Source organism: Haliotis cracherodii, unplaced genomic scaffold (assembly GCF_022045235.1).
Source record: "Haliotis cracherodii isolate W230 unplaced genomic scaffold, xgHalCrac1.p SCAF_7, whole genome shotgun sequence".
Classification (NCBI taxonomy): Eukaryota; Metazoa; Mollusca; class Gastropoda; order Lepetellida; family Haliotidae; genus Haliotis; species Haliotis cracherodii.
Window position 1 is genome coordinate 41,422,645 of NW_027266330.1, and position 27,603 is coordinate 41,450,247.

General features: G+C 41.7%; 1 protein-coding gene across 2 annotated transcripts in view; it reads right to left on the reverse strand.

The window, feature by feature from the left end:
• The window catches only part of LOC139447148 (succinate--CoA ligase [ADP-forming] subunit beta, mitochondrial-like), a 41,130-nt gene extending 35,463 nt beyond the window's left edge, over positions 1–5,667 (reverse strand). For both annotated transcript variants that reach the window (XM_071228332.1, XM_071228331.1), the window contains exon 1: positions 5,596–5,667. In XM_071228332.1, coding sequence (XP_071084433.1) covers positions 5,596–5,661 — 66 coding nt within the window. In that variant the 5' untranslated portion in view covers positions 5,662–5,667. The remainder of the gene's footprint in view (positions 1–5,595) is intronic.
• Positions 5,668–27,603: the final 21,936 nt, after the last annotated feature.

The window sequence follows — 27,603 nt, forward strand, 5'->3', positions numbered from 1 at the left end:
GATTATGTGTTGGAAGGAGCACTAGGCTCTGGCTTCTACCCCACTGTTTGGCTGTGCATTTGGTTCCAAATTCAATTTCGCGTGGTTAAATCTACAGGTAACCTAGCTCTACATTGAAAACACAACATATTTATCGCCTAAATAAAGCTCCAACTTTCAGTCGTCTAGCCGGCACCATTTTAGTTAGCCTGGTTATTCACGTGAATCCAATTAGTGCAAGCGACTCAACAAACTGGACTTCTGACCAGCGAGGGGCAAACTTGAAAACCTCGTTGACAGAGAGGGGGAATCCCCTTGAATCCTCGCTATTCAGTGGATTATGCTCACTATAACCTTTCACATTGCAAATTCATTTGCGTGTATAAAAGGGTATGCACAAGTATGTAGTTTGGTATATAGAGGTTATCATGCGAGTGTGTTTGGGGATGGTAAATATCCGGCATTAGGAATAAACATTGTATTTAGCGAGCCTTGGCGAGCTAAATACATAGAGCTTATCCCCAAACACACAAGCGTGATAACCTCTTTATCATATAATGACATTCTTTAATTCTGTGCTTCAAAATCGCTTTCCCTCTCTCACAAACATTACCGAAACATTGCGAGTTTTCCTGGAATGCGTGCATTAATATTTATTACGTCACAGGGAAAGTGATGTGTCAGTCAGACAGTGACAGTAGCCAATATAGTTCCAACTGAAATATGTTTCTTATACAGTGGCGAAGCAACATATACGCAAAACAACAGTTGTTTTTAATTGCCTTTCGCGGCAATCCATCGGTCTGTCCGCTAGAGTAACTGCCCTTTGTCAAAGGGAAGCTACTCTAACCCTAGTCTATGAGACGTCACGGCCACGGTCAGACGTTGTTGACAGTCGGTCTGTCCTGTCATAACGTTAAGAAGTGTAGTCAGATGTACACACAGCGGCAAAATGAAACAAGGTAACAATTCAAACATATTTCGGCCAAATCCAACTATTTTAATTTGTGGAAAAGTTTTCAAGCCGCAGAGGTCTACAGCACAGATATGGCTACTGATCCTGCTTGGCTAGGCCTTCTGCCCCTGGCAAAATTGTTTCGAGATTTATATCTCCAAAGTTGCCAAAACTTATAAAATGCCTCAGCTACGTCACAGTTAAACACTGATTTTCAGTATGTTAGACTGTTCTTCCGATAATGATAGCAATTATCCCTGAATGACGAGGGCGACGCCATGTTTGTTTATAAACAGTGGAAGTAGTCCCTACTTGACCTTTGATATTTGCATCTCTATCCGCATATGACCCCAACGGATATTATTTTTATCCGTTGGCTTTATCCTGCCGAGTAACCTACTCATTATATGATAAAAAGAAAATATGTGTACATATTACTTTTGTTACAAAGAAATTCAATTCATATACTCAACAGCAATGACCCTTAATTTTCTGGCAAATTGCAAACATAATACAACAATTACTTCTCCCTTGTTATCATCCACGTCTCATGGTATAACCCCCCACCTGTGTATTTTTTGTCATTCACTTGATGCTCAGAAAATGACTTTATTACAGGTATAATCAGTGGTAGAACTCAGATTTCCTGACAAAGACTGCAAAATATCTCAATAACGTTCACTGCTGCCCATGAGGATGTAAAGGTAATAAAGTACTCGGTGGTTCGCACGTGTCTGGGGTATTCATCTAATCTACGATTGGGTTATATGTATATCCAGATCTGATGCGGTGAATTTCTACATATGATGTAATATGCACTTGGCAACACAGCAAAAGAGGGATGATCAGAAGAGTTGCAAAAAACATCGATCAAAAGATTAACTGGTAATATGTTGATTGATTAATCACTATTATCTTGCACAGTGGATTTGGCAAAGTTTACTAAAGCAGTGCTGAAGTGCTGATGTAAAAACAACATTCTTTGTTCATGTTGTTCAAAGGATCTGCCTATAATATGTTGATTGATTGCTTGTTGTCTTACTCTATGGATTTTTTTAAAAGAACCATGGACATAATAACCCAAAACAGTTGCATATATCAAAACAGACAAAAATGACGACATTGATAAACATTCCAGGTGTAGGAATACATACAATGGCGTGACATGAATCAGGTGATCGTTTTAATTTATGCATATAACTTGACACGCCTACACAGTCAGTAGCCAATCAACGGAGAGTGGGATTATACAATGATCATTGGATCTGTCAATTAAGGCAAGAGGCGAAAAGAACTGCAACAGTCAGACTGTAACAAACCGGAAGAAATATGTCCGAGAGAAGGCGTCTGTTTCAAATAACATGGTCATTTACTGCGTGATTCAAACATTACTTCCCTGATTACGGTAAAACACAGTTGGAGAAATGCTAGTTATAAATGAAACCCGAAGACATGAAAGGTGAACCGAAGCAAGCGGGAAAAACACAGGCTGTTTCATTCAATCTCGGCCTTCGGTTTCAAAGGGTAGTTTGGATAATGAATATGCATGAAAGTCGCTTAATGTCCTGTGCATGACGATACACGTGAGCAGAAAGGGAATTCCCTTGACTGTAATATTGGGATTCCCCGACATTCCGCGGTAATAAAAGTAGTGCACCTCTGTGGGCGTGGCTTAATTTTTTACATTCACTGGGAAATGAATGCAATAACACGTGACCAATTCAGCTAATCAGAATGCAAGAATTTCCATGAACACAACAAAAATTTAATTATTTAAATATAACTTGATGTTGGATTATTTTATATCTGATAAAATAATAGTTTCAGATACTATTCATCTGATCAAAATTCTTTGAAGTTTTCTTTCTTTGCTATTTTTTGTGTATTTTTTAACCGAATCACTGGTAGAATGGTAGAAAATGTGTATACAGCTGATTGCTATTTCCAGCTTCGTTTATGAGAAAATACACACGATAATTTTTATTTCTGAACATGAAACAATGCCAAACAGAACAGAAAATACAATTGAAATGGTAAATCATCATGTTTTGTGATAATTTATCTGAATTTCACATTTTTATTGATCAAATTTGTTATCACCTGTTCGTTTACCTGAATTCTCTGAAGGGATACTGTGTAGTTTTTTATTGTATGGAGTTAACCGATAGCTTCATCCTTTCAAGTCATATACGAATTGATCAAAAACAAAATAGAATAGCGCCAACCACAAGTCACACCAATTAAAATTATAGTCCATAACAAGCAACCATAACAAGAAAATACCTATCCATATTTCAAGACTTTCATAGTTTCAGATTTGGAGTGTTGTTTCCCTCTAATAAATTGCTTAAGTGAAAATTGTAATCATTTTAAATTTTGACTAAAACATATACACACAATAAAATAAGCAATGAGCAGGTGGGATATTTAGTTTGTGTTACAAGTCAAACTAGTGTAAACAAAAACTGCATATTACCAAGCATGTGACAGATCCAAACTGTTACTGTAGTAGTATGTAATAATGTATATATCATCAAGTGTATTTTAAGGTCACCTCTTATTTTAATACCTAAGTTTTAGTCTACCCTTCAATCTAACCTGCTTCACTAATACAATAGCACAGTCACCCATGCGCTTGCCTTCTCTATTGTTTCTCTGGTCTCTATTGTCTAGCCCCAGCCACTTACTTTCAGTGACAAGGTGCATTATGGGACTGGTCAGTTTAAATTCACACTTATAGTTGACTATGTATGGAGACAAGTTGAGTCAATTGTCACAGGTTAGTTTGTTTGAATTGTATATTTATGTGTTCTTTCATGTTGATATTACTTAACTTATTGTGTAACTAAGCATAATGAGTACATTTATTGATAGACTGGAGCTATTTACCTGTAAATTAAAGTTCTGTACCTAACTGCACATGTATGAATGTATGTCTGTATGATGAGGTGAGTAATTAGAATATATATTTTAGGGAGTATTGTATATACCTAAGAATGTAAACATATTGATGTAATATGTTACACTGTAATTATGTTATATATATTTATGTTCAGGTGTGTCCCGGTAAAGCAAATGATGTCTGATGTTGTGACATCACAGGGCACAGTGCCATACACCTGGTGAGGACATTTATATTTTGTATGTATTTATAGTGATATGTACTGAAATTGTGTGTTATGTATTAATGCATTTATCATCATTATTGATAAACTATGTTTGTCAATTTATTATCTGATAAACCTTTGTAATACTTAGAGTACAGTAAGATAAAACTAATCATGCTAATTACGGTGGATCATAACAATGTTTATGATCATATATAAGATTCTAATATTTGTTAATAAGTTATAATGTAATGATATATTTGTATGTGTACGTATTGTGCATATTTTAACTCTGTGTATTTATTTTCACAAGGCCTGTTTTATTTATGTTTTAAAACAACTGGCATCCACAAATCAACCTGCGTTTAGTGATTCATTCACCTAAACCACTCCGGTTACATTACTATTACCAATGCTACCCACAAGCATGCCTACATTTCCTTAACATTTCCGAGACAAAACTGTATTTAATTTTGTTTATCAATGTGATGTAATGCCCTTATATACTGTCAATAAAAGTGATAAATTCACTTACGGTTGGCAATGCACAGGTCACGTCTAGTCGAGAATTCTGGGATATCATCTGGTATCCACAAGAAAAAATAATAACAAAAGCAAGAGAGGCAGTCTTATTGTCAGAGATCAAGGGCAAGAATGCAGTATACCGGACACCTTTCGCATGAGCTCATTCCTTAGTAACGTTTTTTAAGTTTTTCGGACGCCATGTTTATCGCCTCGCTAAAGTAACAGGGAGTTTGGGGGCTTGAATCCAACTCAACGGCTTGAATTAAATGCTTTCATAAGTAAATAAAATGTATAATTTCCTGAGGAGATACAAAATACGTGTTCACTGAAATGTGGCTCAGACCGATGTCACACGCCTTGATGGAACATCTATTTTAGAGTACCTTTTCGATGTTGATGTCTAATGTTTGATGTTATGCATTGCTTTGATATTCAATTTCAAGGATTAATCATATTAAACCATACAAATGCAAGCTGGGTAATTTGTTTGCATATTTTGAGCATTATTCCCCTATTTTTCAAATAATGATGCTGTAGTGGGCGTCTTTACTAGTGGCATCAAACAAACACGGCAGATTGTGTCTTGTATAATGCACACGTACAGAGATCATTGCCGCTTTAGTCAAAATAGTGAAAACGACAATATTTCTCACAAGAAATGTGTTAGGCCTACCTCCTACCTACCTCATCCGAAAGAAATATGCATCACCATGACAGCGACGAGGCCTACCGACCAATCCGACATGACGCATCTAACGCTTGCAATTAGGCCTACTCGTCAATGTTACGCCATGAGGGTAACATAAATGAAGTCAACTTAATCGTATGACAGGTATGTTCAATATATATACTTTAGTACAAATGAATCAGGGTTACAGGCATTGACATTGCAATGTCAAACTTGTTATAACACAGTCGTTGCGATTTGTCAAACAGCGATAACAGAAAAATATGCATGCAAAATACTAATTAGGATATAGTGTTTCGTAAAATGAAGGACATGCACAAATATTCTTCGTGGAAACCTACCCGCGCGGCATGCTGGACGGCTAATCTTTCAGCCGCACGTCCACTTCGAAATAAGGCAGACGCCATCTTTGAACGAAACTTCCGTTCTGGATAATAGAGTTATCTCTCTTGCACCACAACCCGAACAGTCCTGACCACCTTTTCACAGCTGAAACAGATAAACTCTACTGTTATGATACGTTTCACAGGAATGGAGCGTAACCCGGGGCAACATATCTTGCTTCTAGTATTCAACATAGTAGATTTGGGATTCATTTTTGTAAATTTGTTAAAATAATTCGCCCACGGGCTTTGCCTCCAAAATACATAGCTTGGATGTCTTGAAAAAGTGTTTTCAGAATTTATTTTTAATTGTTCGGTACTAAGGCCCGGTTCGATTCCCCACATGGGTACAATGTGTGAAGCCCAAACCTGGTGTCCCCCGCCGTGATATTGCCGAGATATTGCTAAAAGTGGCGTAAAACCATACTCCCTCACTCACTAAGGTATAATAAGTATACTAACTGTGGTATAAATGTACTCATTAAGGTATAAGTATACTAACTGTTGTATAAATGTACTCATTAAGGTATAAGTATACTAACAAGTAAAAGGCTCTAAATCAGGGTGTTGTCGAGGGCGTGAGTCATTCAAACGTATGGGGAAACTTCTGGAAAGACGTACTCTACATTTGGACACCTAAGTGAATAATTTCTCAGTTTTTTTTATAATCTTTTGATAGTGATAATAGTTTTGTAGGAACAGTCACCCCATGTATGTGTTTTAACTTGTACTGTCACACCATGTATGTGTTTTAACTTGTACTGTCACCCCATGTATGTGTTTTAACCTGTACTGTCACCCCATGTTTGTGTTTTAACGTACATTGTCACCCTTTGAAGACACAAAACATGGCCAAAATATCGGCAGCAGTGCGGAACACTGCACATACAACACGTTATTTCACTGGTTAGTGGATTAGTGTGCAGGACCACTCAAGCTACCCGGCGATAATCTCTTAACCGCCCAGGTCTACACACATAATACTTGGTCATTGCCATCCTTTGCTATGGTATTTAAGGATATAAAACTTCCCAATTAGAGTGAAATTGCTAGCATCAATACAATATAGCTACCAGTTACATGGCGACTGGTGACCGCCAGGAGTTTAACAATATTTTTTGTGTGATAATGTGACAACCAAATATGTTAGATACTGTCAAGTAAACTATCAAAGTTGCTATACCTACGACCATGGGCCAGAAATACTATTCCCGATAAATGTTATGTTAAACCTACTCGGCTATTCCCAATATTTTGGTATACCTAATATTAAACAATGAATCAAGTGATTGTACCTAATAAGATACAATGAATTAAGTGATGTACCTAATAATATGTAATAAGATTTAGTGTATATACCAGTACACCTGATAAGATATATTGAATGATGTGATATATATGGTATATTTTATAATATAACTGCATATACTGATACTTAGATACTAACATAGCTAAAAAGACGTAGAAATTTTACCTGTGTTCGTGACTGTCGTAACTGTCGCTCAAGTCACTTCCCTCATTTATGCGTTACAGGTGTAATATGTCCGCACTTTGGACTTTGCCCTCTATTCAGGTTATGGGGTATGCACGGGTCAACATCAAACACTTCGTTTCTATTTTAATCGACATGTCCTTTTGAATGCACTACATTACAACGAAATAATGATTACAGTAAATCATACCGAAGCGACTACCACGAAAAAATAATGTTTATGATTATGAGCATTGACAACGTAACAATACTGATGATATGATATACCCAAACGTCTACCATCACGAAACAATACTGATGATATGATATACCCAAACGTCTACCACCACGAGGCAATACTGATGATATGCTATACCTAAATGTCTACCACGAAACAATACCGATGACAGCTAGCCCCAAACGTCTATCGTGAAAAAATACTGATGATATGCTATACCTTATCGTCCGACACCACGAAACAATACTGATGATATACTATACCCAAACGTCTACCATCACGAAACAATACTGATGATATGATATACCCAAACGTCTACCGCCACGAGGCAATACTGATGATATGCTATACCTGAACGTTTACCACCACGAAACAATACTGATGATATGATATACCCAAACGTCTACCACCACGAGGCAATACTGATGATATGCTATACCCAAACGTTTACCACCACGAAACAATACAGATGATATGCTATACCCAAACGTCTACCACCACGAGGCAATACTGATGATATGATATACCCAAACGTTTACAACCACGAAACAATACAGATGATATGCTATACCCAAACGTCTACCACCATGAAACAATACTGATGATATGCTATACCCAAACGTTTACAACCACGAAACAATACTGATTATATGCTATACCTAAACGTCTACCACCACGAAACAATACTGATGATATACTATACCCAAACGTTTACCACCACGAAACAATACTGATTATATGCTATACCTAAACGTCTACCACCACGAAACAATACTGATGATATACTATACCCAAACGTTTACCACCACGAAACAATACTGATTATATGCTATACCTAAACGTCTACCACCACGAAACAATACTGATTACATGCTATACCCAAACGTCTACCACGAAACAATATTGATGATATGCTATACCTAAACGTCTACCACCACGAAACAATATTGATGATATGCTGTACCCAAACGTCTACCACGAAACAATACTGATGATATGCTATAGCTAAACGTCTACCACCACGAAACAATACTGATGATATGCTGTACCCAAACGTCTACCACCACGAAACAATACTGATTATATGCTATACCCAAACGTCTACCACGAAACAATACTGATGATATGCTATATCCAAACGTCTATCACGAAACAATAATGATATGCTATACCCAAACGTCTACCGCCACGAATCAATACTGATGATATGCTATACCCAAACGTCTACCACCACGAAACAATACTGATGATATGCTTTACCTAAACGTCTACCACCAGGTAACAATATTGATGATATACTATACCTAAACGTCTACCACCACGAAACAATACTGATGATATGCCATACCTTAACGTCTGCCACCACGAAACTATAATTATCACATGCTTTACCCAAATGTCTACCACGAAACTATAATGATGATATGATATACCTAACGTCTACCACTAGGAAACAATACTGATTATGTGTTAAACAAAGCATATACCACAAAATTGTAATGATAGAACTTTATCTCAAATCATTTGCGCACGAAATCAATCATGAAAGTATTATTATACCAAAATTTGGCCTAAATATATGGGCATTTACAATAATCACACTCAATTTCTTATGTTTAGAGCCATTGTGTATTTCAGACCGTTGCTGTTATAAACGTGAAGTTGGAAACCACCATACTTTTGATCATCTGCTTACAGTTCAATCTAGCCAATCTACAGATTCTTGCTGTTTGAAAGCTGATTTGATGGTTATAGCACATACTGTAAGATCATCACTTGAACTTGTTGGTGTTGTTTTTCCTAATTGATCTCCTATTGCAGTAGAAATACATTTCTAGCCTGGACAGGCTCCACAGATAATTTTTCTTGGCATTTAACCTGAGAACTGTTTATGATGTGAATACTCATTCCTGTAACACTTTGTAAAAAGTAATCTGTGGCTGGGTAATTTTGCATAAAAATGAATTGGTTCAATAACGAATATGACATGAATTTGCAACCACATGGTCCTTGCCATGTTTGACATGTAAAGTTGCGTCGAAAAAAGCAAATGTATTGATTTTCAAAGATATGATGTATTAGACACCAACCAGCAGTTGTGCATTATGCCATTATTTTTTAATTTTTAAAAGTTTTAAATCATATTATATTTAAAAAAGTCAAACCATGCAGTAGTATTCTTTGAGAGCTCACTGAGCGCCAGTACAGTTCATTTGTTGGATATAATATCGTTAAAGATCAACAGAGAGGCATAGTCTTCTTTGCTCCTCAGCTTATGCTCATTAAGTATATTGTAATGCACAGGATGATGGCACCCGTGGAGATCCAGAATAGACTAGAATAGATATGGTAGATACCAGAAGAACTACATATGGTCGATACTAAAAGTACTCGATACGGTAGATACTAGAAGTACTAGATATGGTAGATACTAGAGGTACTAGATATGGTAAATACTAGAGGTACTAGATATGATAGATACTAGAGGTACTAGATACGGTAGATACTAGAGGTTCTAGATATGGTAGATACTAAAAGTACTACATATGGTAGATACTAGAGGTACTAGATACGGTAGATACTAGAGGTACTAGATATGGTAGATACTAAAAGTACTACATATGGTAGATACTAGAGGTACTAGATACGGTAGATACTAGAGGTACTAGATATGGTAGATACTAAAAGTACTACATATGGTAGATACTAGAGGTACTAGATACGGTAGATACTAGAAGTACTAGATACTGTAGATGCTAGAAGTACTACATATGGTAGATACTAGAAGTACTAGATACTGTAGATACTAAAAGTACTACATATGGTAGATACTAGAAGTACTAGATACTGTAGATACTAAAAGTACTACATGTGGTAGATACTAGAAGTTATAGATACTGTAGATACTAAAAGTACTACATATGGTAGATACTAGAAGTACTAGATATTGTAGATACTAGAGGTACTAGATGTGGAAAATACTAGAAGTACTAGTTACGATAGATACTAGTGGTACTAGATATGACAGATTCTAGAAGTACTAGATATAGTAGATACCAGCAGAGATCATATATCAGCATCGAGACCACACGTCGGTATAATGTTCCCTTCTCGGTCTCGAATAACACAATGTTTTTCAATCGGAATTCACTTGTCACATGTCCATCACAATGAATCGGTATCATGACGTTGCGATGACATACCGAAAACGTTCCGAATGTATCCGTCGTCTGCACTTCCGAAATCCACGGACAAAACGCGTGTCACTGAAATGTTACTTTCTGTCGTCTTCATCATCATTAATTTTGAAAGAGGTGAATTCTTCCGCTACAATTGATGTTTACAAACACGGTATTGATTATAACGTGCATAGACATAGAGAATCTCACCCGAGTGTGCACGCTGATTACAAAACCGGATCATCCCAAGTAAGTCTAGATATCTGTCCAGATAAGTCTAAACTGGCTTCATTTCACCACGCTTATCTTTAATCAAATTGAAAGCTGCGAAAGTGGTCGGGTGCGTCACGCTCATGGGGACCCTTGATAAAAGATCGTACATTGTAAATGGATACAGCTCGATTATATAATGTCTGTAGAAGCTCTATGCATAACTAATATAGAATGCAAACCGAATTTGATGCGCATGACTATCTTGTTTGGTTTAATAAAGTATTTGTATTAAACCTCGCGTTCATGAGATTGCTTCAGTTCTGCCTTGTAGTCTAGTGATTTTTTATGAATGAAATAGTAGCCCCTGTCACAGAGGTGACGGTTATCCAATCAAAACGAATACAACGAGGTCAACCTTGTACGACACACATGTGACGTACGGATTTAATATCTTACCACCTGTATCTTCACCACGTGGGTAATAAGCGTACTTGTAACCAAATCGCAGGTAACCAATGACGTCATAATAGTCTGCAAAACATTGTGATGTATTTGCAGCGATATCTCCTAGGAGATATCATTTCATCTCACCCATGCGATATCTCTGCCAGAAGCCAGTTTTGGATGATAAATAGAGGTTATCACGCCTCAATAGCGTGTTTGTTTGTTGTTTAACGTCACCATCAGCAGTATTCCAGCTTTATGACGGCGGTCTGTAAATAATCGAGTCTGGACCAGACAGTCTAGTGATGGGTATCATGAGCATCGATCCGATAAATTGGGATATGATGACATGCATCAACCAAGTCAGCGAGCCAGACCACCCTATCCCAATAGTCGCATCTTATGGCAAGCATGGGTTGCTGAAGACAATTCTAACCCGGATCTTCAAGGTAACGCCTCAATAGAGATTTTTGGCGACAGAATTAAAAAATGACATTATATGATAAAGAGGTTATCACGCGTCTGTGTTCCTTGATGTTACAAATTATGCGCTAGGAATAAACATTGTATTTAGCGAGCCTTACAAGCTAACTACATAGTGTTCATTCATAATGCAGGATATTTACCATCACATGTCATGCTTACATTTTGTCAAAAAAACTGTTCACATTTCTTACTAAGGATAACTAAACACTGCAAGTGTTCTTGGAATGCGCGCATTAAATAATATGTATTACTTCAGAAGGTCCATGACTAGTCAGTCAGGCTTTTAGACAGTGGCGTAACTACATGCAGGCGAAATAACAATTGCCTACACCAATATTTTGTCCATCCACTTACGTTTTGCTCAAATCCATCGTCCACTGATTGAGTAACTGCCCTTTTTCAAAGCGTTTAGCGCTGATATGGAAGTAAACCAGAACAACACCGTGTATATAAAACGTAAAGAAGCCAGTCAAATATTTAATCATAAGCGAGTGTTTTGAAGTTAGAATTCTACACCGCGCTTCTTCATAATGCCAGTTATGCCCCTTTGACTAGAATTTTGCACTTTCGGTAAAACCAGACACATACATTTGTACACATACACACAGACACACTGATGTTCACACATACACAGACACACTGATGTTCACACATACACAGACACATTTACATGTACACATACACATTAAATGTACACTCACACACACTTATGTTCACACATACACAGACACACTGATGATCACACATACATGGACACATAAATGTGTATACATACACAGACACACATACACAGACACGTACACAGATATACAGACACATACGTGTAAACATACACAGATATATACAATGACCCATACACAGACACACAAACACACATACACATACACACATACACAGCTGTACAGACGCATGCGTGTACACATACATAGACACAAATACGTGTATACAAACACAGACACACAAACACACAAACACAGACACACGTACACAGATATACAGAAACATACGTGAAAACATACACAGACACAAATACGTGTATACATACACAGATACACAAACACACATACACAGACACACGTACACAGATATACAGACACACATACGTGTACATATACACAGACACACATACGTGTATACATAAACAGACACACATACGTGTACACATTCAAAGACAGACAAACGTGTAGACATACACAGACACAAATACATATATACATACAAGGACACACGTGCACACAGACACACATACGTGTACACATACACAGACACACGTACGCACATACACAGCCACAAACACACATAACCAGACACATACGTATACACATAAACAGACATAAACATTCACACATACACAGACACACAAACACACATACACAGACACACAAACACACATACACAGACACACGTACACAGATATACAGACATACATGTACATATACACAGACACATGTACGTGTACACATGCACATACACATACACAAACACAGACACACGTACACACATACACAGACACACATACGTGTACACATACACAGACACACATACGTGTACATATACACAGACACACATACGTGTACACATACACAGACACACATACGTGTACACATACACAGACACACATACGTGTACATATACACAGACACACATACGTGTACACATACACAGACACACATACGTGTAGACATATTCAGACACATACGTGTACACATACAAAGACACACATACGTGTACATATACACAGAAACACGTACGTGTAGACATACACAGACACACATCCACAGACACATACGTGTACACATACACAGACACATATACGTGTACAAACACACAGACACATATACGTGTACACATACACAGACACACAAACGTTTAGACATACACAGACACAAATACATATATACATACAAGGACACACGTACACACAGACACACATACGTGTACACATACACAGACACAGGTACGCACATACACAGCCACAGACACACATATACAGACACATACGTATACACAAAAACAGACATAAACATTCACACATACACAGACACACAAACACACATACACAGACAAACGTACACAGATATACAGACACACATACATGTTCATATACACACACACATGTACGTGTACACATGCACATACACATACACAGACACACGTACACACAGACACAGACACACATACGTGTACACATACACAGACACACATACGTGTACACATACACAGACACACATACGTGTACACATACACAGAAACACGTACGTGTAGACATACACAGACACACATCCACAGACACACATACGTGTACACATACACAGAAACACATACGTGTACACATACACAAAAACACGTACGTGTAGACATACACAGACACACATCCACAAACACACATACGTGTACACAGACACATATACGTGTACACATACACAGTCACACATACGTGTACACATACACAGACACACATACGTGTACACATACACAGACACACATACGTGTACACATACACAGACACACATACGTGTAGACATACACAGACACACATCCACAGACACATATACGTGTACACATACACAGTCACACATACGTGTACACATACACAGACACACTGACACACATACGTGTACAAATACACAGACACACATACGTGTACACATACACAGACACACTGACACACATACACACATATGTGTACATATCCACAGACACATTTACGTGTACAAATACACAGACACATATACGTGTACAAATACACAGACACACTGACACACATACGTGTACAAATACACAGACACACATATGTGTACACATACACAGACACACTGACACACATACACACACACGTGTACAGATACACAGACACACATACGTGTAGACATACACAGACACACAAATACACATACACAGACACACATACGTGTATGCATACATATACACGCAAACACTTATACACAGACACACGTACACACATACACAGACACACATACGTGTACACATACACAGACACATACGTGTATACATACACAGACACACAAACACTTATACACAGACACATGAGAGATATACATATGTATTTTATGTTATACCCATGCATGTTCAGCTCTCATTCCATGTTGCAGGTGATGATTTAACGCAAACGGTTCATATCAACTAAGCGACTGCCAGAACGCTGCAGATGTTGAGTTATTTCCAACCGAGATAACATCAGAAAACAAAGTGTAATTTTACAACAGAAACAATGCCGCTCATGTTTCCACAAAAAAACAAACCTATATATAGCGAATATTAACACGGTATCGCCGCTAAGAAATGTCACATTGACCCAACTGAAAACTGCAATCTACATACACCGACTGAAGTCAGTACCACATGCATCTACATACACCTACGTCATGCATCTACATACACCTACTGAATTCAGTGCAACATGCATCTACATACACCTACGTCATGCATCTACATACACCGACTGAAGTCAGTACCTCATGCATCTACATACACCTACTGAAGTCAGTACCACATGCATCTACATACACCTACTGAAGTCAGTACCTCATGCATCTACATACACCTACTGAATTCAGTGCAACATGCATCTACATACACCTACGTCATGCATCTACATACACCTACTGAAGTCAGTACCTCATGCATCTACATACACCGTATGCAGTCAGTACGTCATGCATCTACATACACCGACTGAAGTCAGTACCTCATGCATCTACATACACCTACTGAAGTCAGTACCACATGCATCTACATACACCTACTGAAGTCAGTACCTCATGCATCTACATGCACCTGCGTCATGCATCTACATACACCTGCGTCATGCATCTACATACACCTATTGAAGTCAGTGCCACATGCATCTACATACACTTACGTCATGCATCTACATACACCTACTGAAACCAGTGCAACATGCATCTACATACACCTACGTCATCTATCTACATACACCTGCGTCATGCATCTACATACACCTACGTCATGCATCTACATACACCTATTGAAGTCAGTACCTCATGCATCTACATGCACCTGCGTCATGCATCTAGATACACCTACACCATGCATCTACATACACCTACGCCATGCATCTACATACACCTACGCCATGCATCTACATACACCTACGCCATGCATCTAGATACACCTACGCCATGCATCTACATACACCTACGCCATGCATCTACATACACCTACGCCATGCATCTACATACACCTACGCCATGCATCTACATACACCTACGTCATGCATCTACATACACCTACGTCATCCATCTACATACACCTCCGTCATGCATCTTCATACACCTACGCCATGCATCTACATACACCTACTGAAGTCAGTACCAAATACATCTACATACACCTACTGAAGTCAGTACCTCATGCATCTACATACACCTACGTCATCCATCTTCATACACCTACGCCATGCATCTACATACACCTACTGAAGTCAGTACCAAATACATCTACTTACACCTACTGAAGTCAGTACCTCATGCATCTACATACGCCTACGTCATGCATCTACATACACCGACTGAAGTCAGTACGTCATGCACCTACATACAACTCCGTCATGCATCTTCATACACCTACGTCATGCATCTACATACACCTACTGAAGTCAGTACCACATGCATCTACATACACCGTATGCAGTCAGTACGTCATGCATCTACATACACCTACTGAAGTCAGTACCTCATGCATCTACATACACCGACTGAAGTCAGTACCACATGCGTCTACATACACCTACGTCATGCATCTACATGCACCTACGTCATGCATCTGTGTGGAGGAGGACGAGGTATACAGTTTAGCTATGTGGAGGAGGACGAGGTATACAGTGTAGCTATGTGGAGGAGGACGAGGTATACAGTGTAGCTATGTGGAGGAGGACGAGGTATACAGTGTAGCTGTGTGGAGGAGGACGAGTTATACAGTGTAGCTATGTGGAGGAGGACGATGTATACAGTGTAGCTATGTGGGGGAGGACGAGGTATACAGTGTAGCTGTGTGGAGGAGGACGAGGTATACAGTGTAGCTGTGTGGAGGAGGACGAGGTATACAGTGTACCTGTGTGGAGGAGGACGAGGTATACAGTGTAGCTATGTGGAGGAGGACGATGTATACAGTGTAGCTATGTGGGGGAGGACGAGGTATACAGTGTAGCTGTGTGGAGGAGGACGAGGTATACAGTGTAGCTGTGTGGAGGAGGACGAGGTATACAGTGTACCTGTGTGGAGGAGGACGAGGTATACAGTGTAGCTATGTGGAGGAGGACGAGGTATACAGTGTAGCTGTGTGGAGGAGGACGAGTTATACAGTGTAGCTATGTGGAGGAGGACGATGTATACAGTGTAGCTATGTGGGGGAGGACGAGGTATACAGTGTAGCTGTGTGGAGGAGGACGAGGTATACAGTGTAGCTGTGTGGAGGAGGACGAGGTATACAGTGTACCTGTGTGGAGGAGGACGAGGTATACAGTGTAGCTGTGTGGAGGAGGACGATGTATACAGTGTACCTGTGTGGAGGAGGACGAGGTATACAGTGTAGCTATGTGGAGGAGGTATACAGTGTAGCTGTGTGTGTGTGTGGGGGGGGGGGGGGGGGGGGGGGGGGACGATGTATACAGTGTACCCGTGTGGAGGAGGACGACACTGCAGCCGCCTGCGGCTGGAGAACGGTATACAGTTGTGGTTTCAGGGTGAATTATGGCATAAAAAAAACAAAAAACAAAAAAACAATTGTCTTTGGCGACATATTCAACCTATTGCTTATCTTTGAATATAAAGTGTATCGTGACCATGCCTTTTACTCTTATACTGGTGAAATGTGTTATACATTCTAATCCTGAAATCCTGAAAACGGAATCAAGAGAGGCGTCTGCCGTGACCACAGTGTTAGCTTATGACAACAGCTCTCATCTCTAGCTTCACGTCGACGTTGTCACAGCACTGAAGAGTCTGTCCTGTGTGTACTGTGCGTGCACACAGTGTCATAAGATGAGCACGCGCCGTCTCGCCACGACTGGATAGTCTGTCCATTGTTCGCGTTCATCATCTACAACCGATGATTCATTGTTGAATTCTGCCTACTAATACAACCGAAACTGTGTCTAGACTGAATCTATTCAATTTGATTGATTAGCAGAAAACACTCAAAGGGAAATAAGTATTCTTTACTTACACACAGGGCTTTTGCTCATTGAAAAAAAAACAAAAAAAAACATATCTTCCATTAATGCAACTGAGGGTTTTCATCATTTCACGACAGCAGACAATCTTTCCATATCAATTACCTCAGCCAGTGATCACCAGCGCTGAACAAGTAGGTCTATGCAGGACAATAAGGACTGTAGAAATATAATGGTACATGTGCTCGGCGAGTCATTACATGACATATATGAGTGGTAGTTATTGTATATACTGTATTATCAAAGTCTGTGCTCACGTCTTCTTAATATCCATGTGTGACATATATCATTACGGAAAATACTATGCTTAGATACAATATTCTCTCGAGCACGGTGCATGTAGATCCTGCGCAGAGATGCCTCGCACGACATACACTGATGAGTCACTATGGCCAGTATATTAGGAGCAGTTTCCACGACGACAGACAAATAAACTGGATACGATTTTTAGAGTATAATATTTGCTGATATTCGCTTTAAGTTAACTGAAGATGAAGTTAGTAGTCCTGTTGCCAAATATAAGCCTGACTTTTAGAATGTCTGGACGCTGATTACATACAGGTATAAAAAAAAAATAGTCTTTGTTGATATCGTGTTGATGTATTTTTGTAAATTTCTCTTCCGTGAACACCTTGGTGGGTTCAACAGACGATTATCTGTATATATCTGGCAGTACTAAACTTAACCATGAAGCAACAGATAAGGTCGTATTTTACTAAATGTTTTAAAGGCAGTCCCGGCGGTTTGTGCTGGCGGTGTGGTTTAATTACTCTACACACCATGTGGATGTCGCTGCTCTCAGCTAAGCGAAACATCACCGTATGCATTAAATTCCAGTCTGACAGACCAGTCAAAATAGTTTACTTCAAATTAGGAGAGATAACAACCTCTGGTTACGGGTGAGTGTATCTCACTATATATCTAGTACCCCTATCGTTTCTGCTAAATGTACATTTGAATCACCCTCTGAACTGTGACGCTATCTCCTGGTAGAAAAAACAACATTTGTGTGAATTTCAAAAACCTTTAAAAAGACTTGCGTGTCGCTTTACATGAAAATGCTATTAAAGAATGAGAAAAGTGCCATCCATGTAAAGGCACGTGTGTTTGAGGTCAGGTCAGCGTGGCCTAGGTCATGTGACACAAATGGTGACTCACTCACTGTCAGTGTGTTTTGATTTACCGTGATTTGTGTGAGGTGGGGATGTATGAGTGAGTAAACTAGGGCATACCCACGTGGCGCAGGTCTAGTCCCGGCCTCCTCAGGGTCGGCCCGGGCCAACGCAACTTTCTGTACAGATTGATTTATGTAATAACCGTAGTTAATGGATAAAGTTTAAAACCTTGTCAATTAATTATGAAAATGGACGACATTCGTTTACGCTGTAATGATTGATTTAATTGTCGCATGATAACTGATTAGATTAAGGAGACGAAATCAGTCTGTCTGCGACCCGGCCATTCGCGCATGATGGATTGGTAATGTCGTACACCAGCAGTGAATATAATATGACGATGCAATACGGTGGTTAGCAGCACTCATGTACATTGTGAGATAGTTTATGACGGGATTTTAAATATCCCAATGACACAAAATCAGCACTTCACATACTTTAAATAGTTGCAATTCGTTTCAATCATATAGCTAACTGCAAAACAGCTGTCCAAAGGTTTATAGTTTCATGATATCAATAATTTAGAAACAGAACAAAGTTGATTTAACCTCTTCCCAATTCATTGCCAGTGTCGAATGTTTAAAGCATTCAGAATTAACACAATTGCTAAATTACAGGTTTAAATTAAGGAAACAACACCCCAGTAACACTTCATTTCTTTTGTTGATACATGACGGTTTCTGTGACAGTGAAATGTCTACAAACATAATTTTAACTGATCGGAATGTTGAGCAAAATGTCAAGTTATTTTGCAGGCTATGCCCTGCTTATCAACTCTTGGCCCAGCTAATTTGATTGCCTTTAAAAAATAAGCTTTTATTGGTAAAATAATACCCCCGTGGGAAATGAAATACGCCGTCGGTTCATCAACTCAAAACACTACCAGCGTCTTTGAAGTTACCTCTCTTTGATGTTTGGCGGCGAGACGACGCACCTTACTATGACGTAATGGTGATTTCCTCGGCATTCTGCTGCCGATGACACATGGTAGGCTAACATGCACGCCTCATGCAACACCGTCCATAACAAGAGATGCATCATCTCCGTTTTGTAAACTGAATATTTATTTGACAACAAGTCATATTTGGAATGAATATGTTTCATTTTCCTTTGAATATATTTATCCGGACATTTGTTGTATTGATTCCGAGAGCCTATCAGTTGCTTATGATCGAGATACAGCTAAGTCACACCGGCTACACGTGTCTCCCACTGTCACACCGGCTACATGAGTCTCCCACTGTCACACCGGCTACATGTGTCTCCCACTGTCACACCGGCTACATGTGTCTCCCACTGTCACACCGGCTACATGTGTCTCCCACTGTCACACCGGCTACATGAGTCTCCCACTGTCACACCGGCTACATGAGTCTCCCACTGTCACACCGGCTACATGTGTCTCCCACTGTCACACCGGCTACATGAGTCTCCCACTGTCACACCGGCTACATGAGCCTCCCACTGTCACACCGGCTACATGTGTCTCCCACTGTCACACTGGCTACATGAGTCTCCCACTGTCACACCGGCTACATGTGTCTCCCACTGCCAGGCAAGGCTGGATGTTGGTGTTCCACTACACGTCTCCCACTGCCAGGCAAGGCTGGATGTTGGTGTTCCACTACCACGTCTCCCACTGCCAGGCAAGGCTGGATGTTGGTGTTCCACTACCACGTCTCCCACTGCCAGGCAAGGCTGGATGTTGGTGTTCCACTACCACGTCTCCCACTGCCAGGCAAGGCTGGATGTTGGTGTTCCACTACCACGTCTCCCACTGCCAGGCAAGGCTGGATGTTGGTGTTCCACTACCACGTCTCCCACTGCCAGGCAAGGCTGGATGTTGGTGTTCCACTACCACGTCTCCCACTGCCAGGCAAGGCTGAATGTTGGACTTCCACTACCACGTCTCCCACTGCCAGGCAAGGCTGAATGTTGGTGTTCCACTACCACGTCTCCCTCTGCCAGGCAAGGCTGAATGTTGGTGTTCCACTACCACGTCTCCCACTGCCAGGCAAGGCTGAATGTTGGTGTTCCACTACCACGTCTCCCACTGCCAGGCAAGGCTGAATGTTGGACTTCCACTACCACGTCTCCCACTGCCAGGCAAGGCTGAATGTTGGTGTTCCACTACCACGTCTCCCTCTGCCAGGCAAGGCTGAATGTTGGTGTTCCACTACCACGTCTCCCACTGCCAGGCAAGGCTGAATGTTGGTGTTCCACTACCACGTCTCCCACTGCCAGGCAAGGCTGAATGTTGGTGTTCCACTACCACGTCTCCCTCTGCCAGGCAAGGCTGGATGTTGGTGTTCCACCACACGTCTCCCTCTGCCAGGCAAGGCTGGATGTTGGTGTTCCACTACCACGTCTCCCACTGCCAGGCAAGGCTGGATGTTGGTGTTCCACTACCACGTCTCCCTCTGCCAGGCAAGGCTGGATGTTGGTGTTCCACCACACGTCTCCCACTGCCAGGCAAGGCTGAATGTTGGTGTTCCACTACCACGTCTCCCTCTGCCAGGCAAGGCTGAATGTTGGTGTTCCACTACCACGTCTCCCTCTGCCAGGCAAGGCTGGATGTTGGTGTTCCACCACACGTCTCCCTCTGCCAGGCAAGGCTGGATGTTGGTGTTCCACTACCACGTCTCCCACTGCCAGGCAAGGCTGGATGTTGGTGTTCCACTACCACGTCTCCCACTGCCAGGCAAGGCTGAATGTTGGTGTTCCACCACACGTCTCCCACTGCCAGGCAAGGCTGGATGTTGGTGTTCCACTACCACGTCTCCCACTGCCAGGCAAGGCTGAATGTTGGTGTTCCACTACCACGTCTCCCTCTGCCAGGCAAGGCTGGATGTTGGTGTTCCACTACCACGTCTCCCACTGCCAGGCAAGGCTGAATGTTGGTGTTCCACCACACGTCTCCCACTGCCAGGCAAGGCTGGATGTTGGTGTTCCACCACACGTCTCCCACTGCCAGGCAAGGCTGGATGTTGGTGTTCCACTACCACATCTCCCACTGCCAGGCAAGGCTGGATGTTGGTGTTCCACCACACGTCTCCCACTGCCAGGCAAGGCTGGATGTTGGTGTTCCACCACACGTCTCCCACTGCCAGGCAAGGCTGGATGTTGGTGTTCCACTACCACATCTCCCACTGCCAGGCAAGGCTGGATGTTGGTGTTCCACCACACGTCTCCCACTGCCAGGCAAGGCTGGATGTTGGTGTTCCACCACACGTCTCCCACTGCCAGGCAAGGCTGGATGTTGGTGTTCCACTACCACATCTCCCACTGCCAGGCAAGGCTGGATGTTGGTGTTCCACCACACGTCTCCCACTGCCAGGCAAGGCTGGATGTTGGTGTTCCACCACACGTCTCCCACTGCCAGGCAAGGCTGGATGTTGGTGTTCCACTACCACGTCTCCCACTGCCAGGCAAGGCTGGATGTTGGTGTTCCACCACACGTCTCCCACTGCCAGGCAAGGCTGGATGTTGGTGTTCCACCACACGTCTCCCACTGCCAGGCAAGGCAAAGTTGGATTATATGGTTATATATACTCTGCTGCGTGACTACTTAGTTAGGCTGGATTGTGCGTATACGTATATAACTCAAACCGTGTGTCTAAGACACCGATTTAGACATTGGATTATACGATTATATCTGTCTATTGTATAGTCTATATGAGTAAGACACCGAGTTAGAGAATGGATTATACGATCATATACCAGTATACTATTACTCTATCCGTGTGGTTGAGTCAGTGACTTAGCTTGAGTTATGTACCAGTATACTCTATCAGGGTAGGTAAGGCCCTGAGTTTAGAGATTGGCACAGACAGTTTTATGTAGTCTATCAGTGAGCACCTGGGTCTGGATGGATCGTACGTTTAAAGATGTCGTCAGCCAATCATATTTGGATGGATAGGAACCTTACAATTGAATATGAAACTCACAGTACACGACATTTTCATGTAGTTATCAATAAAAACATTTCCCTTAAATGTATAGTATATGCAATGTTTATTTGTCCATAACATAGAAATGGCCAACAGTCAATAATGTGTGTGACTATAAGACAAAGTAACAGGCTGTAGGAATATTTAACGTCACTGCGCATGAACTGGGGTTTTGAGGATTTGGTTCGATAAGCTTAAATGTGGAAGCACTTCATTATCGAGCTCAATGAAAAAACGTTACTATGAATTACTGTCTGCTTGTTACCCAGCTTATGCCAGTGGCTGGACTGTCAGGCTGATTCCCTGTATCCCTCCCGGCCCTATCTCACAACACTCTCGTCCTCCGTCACCAGAGAGATCAGCGTCGGATCAGTAATTCTCCCTGGCGCCACTTGGATCACAGTTAAAAGATGGTCGTCACAATTCCAGTGATTTATGCCCATCTTTGGAGCTACTTGTCTCATGTTTCCATCAAAAGTGCATTTTCCACCTATGTGAGATCCATTACACATGACCGTTGATCCCTTATCGATCTCAATACTCTTATAGCGATAGCTGGCGGGAAGGTCGACCAAGCTTTAATGGCCGCTGGGGCACAGACACAAAATCTGGTGGATATTTTTTTCATTTTGTATCTCTTGCAAACAACAATGAAAATGAATTGAACATTTTCCGCTTGACAGATGAAAAATGAGGTAGAAGCGATTTCACCGTATGGTCCCTGTTTATCAGCCATATTTACGAGCCAATGGTCGGTTATTTGACTAAAGTATCCTCTTGAGATGTTCCCGCTCGTTACATGATATGAGTGATAAGCGTTCTGACCCTTGTGATGTGTTTTAAAGCAACCTGTATCTTTCCACACGGTAGAACCGCTATGATCTATGGGATGCAACGACTTCCGGAAACCTCAGTGCGGCCATGTCTAATTGAATGGCGGGAAAGTTCAGAACACGCCAGACGGCTTCCGGTGGTCTCTTCCGGTTGAGCTGCATCCATCATTTTAACAAGCGATTAGATACCCAGTTAGTCAATTAGAATAAAAAGTCAGGGAAGCTTTTTCATGTGAAAGTTCAGAGAAAATTGCTCCCTTTACGATGGCAACTCAATAAAAGCGATGCAGTGTTTGTAATTGCGGCGCGACATCAGTCTTGTAACAATGATGACTGGCTATAAACCTGTGAAAAGAGCACCAGGACACAATAGTGTTGTTCGGTGCAGACGTTTGATCCCAACACAGGCCGCATGACACTCCTCAAATAACCAATCCGATTTTTAAGTTTTCTTTCAAGTGAAAACGTAATGGATTATGAGGTCAAACACAAGTATAATGAAGGTAGTTCTAAGACTGAGGTGGAGTTAATCGATGGGGCATCAATAAAATGGGCTATGTTCGGTGTCATGATGATAGGGTACAGGTTGAAGACGGTGGTTGTGAAATCTTGGAGGCATGTTACAAGAACCCTTCCATGTCACTGAGCTACAAGTGGTAGCACGCATTAGCACGCATACATGACATACATCTGTACGTCATGACTGCTGTGGGCGTGCGTCCTGTAAACAATGCCTGCTGGGCCAGGCGCTACAACTGCCCCAGCCTTCAGACATACCGGGTAAGTTATACAACTACGTCCCAGCTTCATTCACCGTACAACGACAATGACTGCAATTGTCCACTTATGTATTGGAAATAGATTAAATGAGGCGAGATGAATATGTTACAGTAAAATATCTTATACACAAACTGTGTCGTGAAATATTTCAAAACTGTTAGTCAGGAGTGGTGTGAGATGTGAAGTATGTGTCAACTGTATGCCAAGGTTGGAGAGGGTGTGAGATGTGAAGTGTGTGTCAACTGTATGCCAAGGTTGGTGAGGGTGTGAGATGTGAGGTATGTGTCAACTGTATGCCAAGGTTGGTGAGGGTGTGAGATGTGAGGTATGTGTCAACTGTATGCCAGGGTTGGAGAGGGTGTGAGATGTGAGGTATGTGTCAACTGTATGCCAAGGTTGGTGAGGGTGTGAGATGTGAGGTATATGTCAACTGTATGCTAGGGTTGGAGAGGGTGTGAGATGTGAGGTATGTGTCAACTGTATGCCAAGGTTGGTGAGGGTGTGAGATGTGAGGTATGTGTCAACTGTATGCCAAGGCTGGTGAGGGTGTGAGATGTGAGGTATATGTCAACTGTATGCCAAGGTGAGGGTGTGAGATGTGAGGTATGTGTCAACTGTATGCCAAGGTTGGTGAGGGTGTGAGATGTGAGGTATATGTCAACTGTATGCCAAGGTTGGTAAGGGTGTGAGATGTGAAGTGTGTGTCAACTGTATGCCAAGGTTGGTGAGGGTGTGAGATGTGAGGTATGTGTCAACTGTATGCCAAGGTTGCCGAGGGTGTGAGATGTGAGGTATGTGTCAACTGTATGCCAAGGTTGCCGAGGGTGTGAGATGTGAAGTATGTGTCAACTGTATGCCAAGGTGAGGGTGTGAGATGTGAGGTATGTGTCAACTGTATGCCAAGGTTGCCGAGGGTGTGAGATGTGAGGTATGTGTCAACTGTATGCCAAGGTTGGAAAGGGTGTGAGATGTGAGGTATGTGTCAACTGTATCCCAAGGTTGGTAAGGGTGTGAGATGTGAGGTATATGTCAACTGTATGCCAAGGTTGGAGAGGGTGTGAGATGTGAGGTATGTGTCAACTGTATGCCAAGGTTGGTAAGGGTGTGAGATGTGAGGTATGTGTCAACTGTATGCCAAGGTTGGTAAGGGTGTGAGATGTGAGGTATGTGTCAACTGTATGCCAAGGTTGGTAAGGGTGTGAGATGTGAGGTATGTGTCAACTGTATGCCAAGGTTGGTAAGGGTGTGAGATGTGAGGTATGTGTCAACTGTATGCCAAGGTTGGTAAGGGTGTGAGATGTGAAGTGTGTGTCAACTGAATGCCAAGGTTGGTGAGGGTGTGAGATGTGAAGTAAGTGTCAACTGTATGCCAAGGTTGGTGAGTGTGTGAGATGTGAGGTATATGTCAACTGTATCCCAAGGTTGGTAAGGGTGTGAGATGTGAAGTGTGTGTCAACTGAATGCCAAGGTTGGTGAGGGTGTGAGATGTGAAGTAAGTGTCAACTGAATGCCAAGGTTGGTGAGGGTGTGAGATGTGAGGTATGTGTCAACTGTATGCCAAGGTTGGTAAGGGTGTGAGAAGTGAGGTATATGTCAACTGTATGCCAAGGTTGGTGAGGGTGTGAGATGTGAGGTATGTGTCAACTGTATGCCAAGGTTGGTAAGGGTGTGAGATGTGAGGTATATGTCAACTGTATGCCAAGGTTGGTGAGGGTGTGAGAAGTGAGGTATGTGTCAACTGTATGCCAAGGTTGGTAAGGGTGTGAGATGTGAGGTATGTGTCAACTGTATGCCAAGGTTGGTAAGGGTGTGAGATGTGAAGTGTGTGTCAACTGAATGCCAAGGTTGGTGAGGGTGTGAGATGTGAAGTGTGTGTCAACTGAATGCCAAGGCTGGTGAGGGTGTGAGATGTGAAGTGTGTGTCAACTGTATGCCAAGGTTGGTAAGGGTGTGAGATGTGAGGTATGTGTCAACTGTATGCCAAGGTTGGTAAGGGTGTGAGATGTGAGGTATGTGTCAACTGTATGCCAAGGCTGGTGAGGGTGTGAGATGTGAAGTGTGTGTCAACTGTATGCCAAGGTTGGTAAGGGTGTGAGATGTGAGGTATGTGTCAACTGTATGCCAAGGTTGGTAAGGGTGTGAGATGTGAGGTATGTGTCAACTGTATGCCAAGGTTGGTAAGGGTGTGAGATGTGAGGTATATGTCAACTGTATCCCAAGGTTGGTAAGGGTGTGAGATGTGAAGTGTGTGTCAACTGAATGCCAAGGCTGGTGAGGGTGTGAGATGTGAGGTATGTGTCAACTGTATGCCAAGGTTGGTGAGGGTGTGAGATGTGAAGTATGTGTCAACTGTATGCCAAGGTTGGTGAGGGTGTGAGATGTGAAGTGTGTGTCAACTGTATGCCAAGGTTGGTGAGGGTGTGAGATGTGAGGTATATGTCAACTGTATGCCAAGGTTGGAGAGGGTGTGAGATGTGAGGTATGTGTCAACTGTATGCCAAGGTTGGTGAGGGTGTGAGATGTGAAGTGTGTGTCAACTGTATGCCAAGGTTGGTAAGGGTGTGAGATGTGAAGTATGTGTCAACTGTATGCCAAGGTTGGTGAGGGTGTGAGATGTGAGGTATGTGTCAACTGTATGCCAAGGTTGGTGAGGGTGTGAGATGTGAAGTATGTGTCAACTGTATGCCAAGGTTGGTAAGGGTGTGAGATGTGAAGTATGTGTCAACTGTATGCCAAGGTTGGTAAGGGTGTGAGATGTGAAGTATGTGTCAACTGTATGCCAAGGTTGGTGAGGGTGTGAGATGTGAAGTGTGTGTCAACTGTATGCCAAGGTTGGTGAGGGTGTGAGATGTGAGGTATGTGTCAACTGTACGCCAAGGTTGGTGAGGGTGTGAGATGTGAAGTGTGTGTCAACTGTATGCCAAGGTTGGTGAGGGTGTGAGATGTGAAGTGTGTGTCAACTGTACGCCAAGGTTGGTGAGGG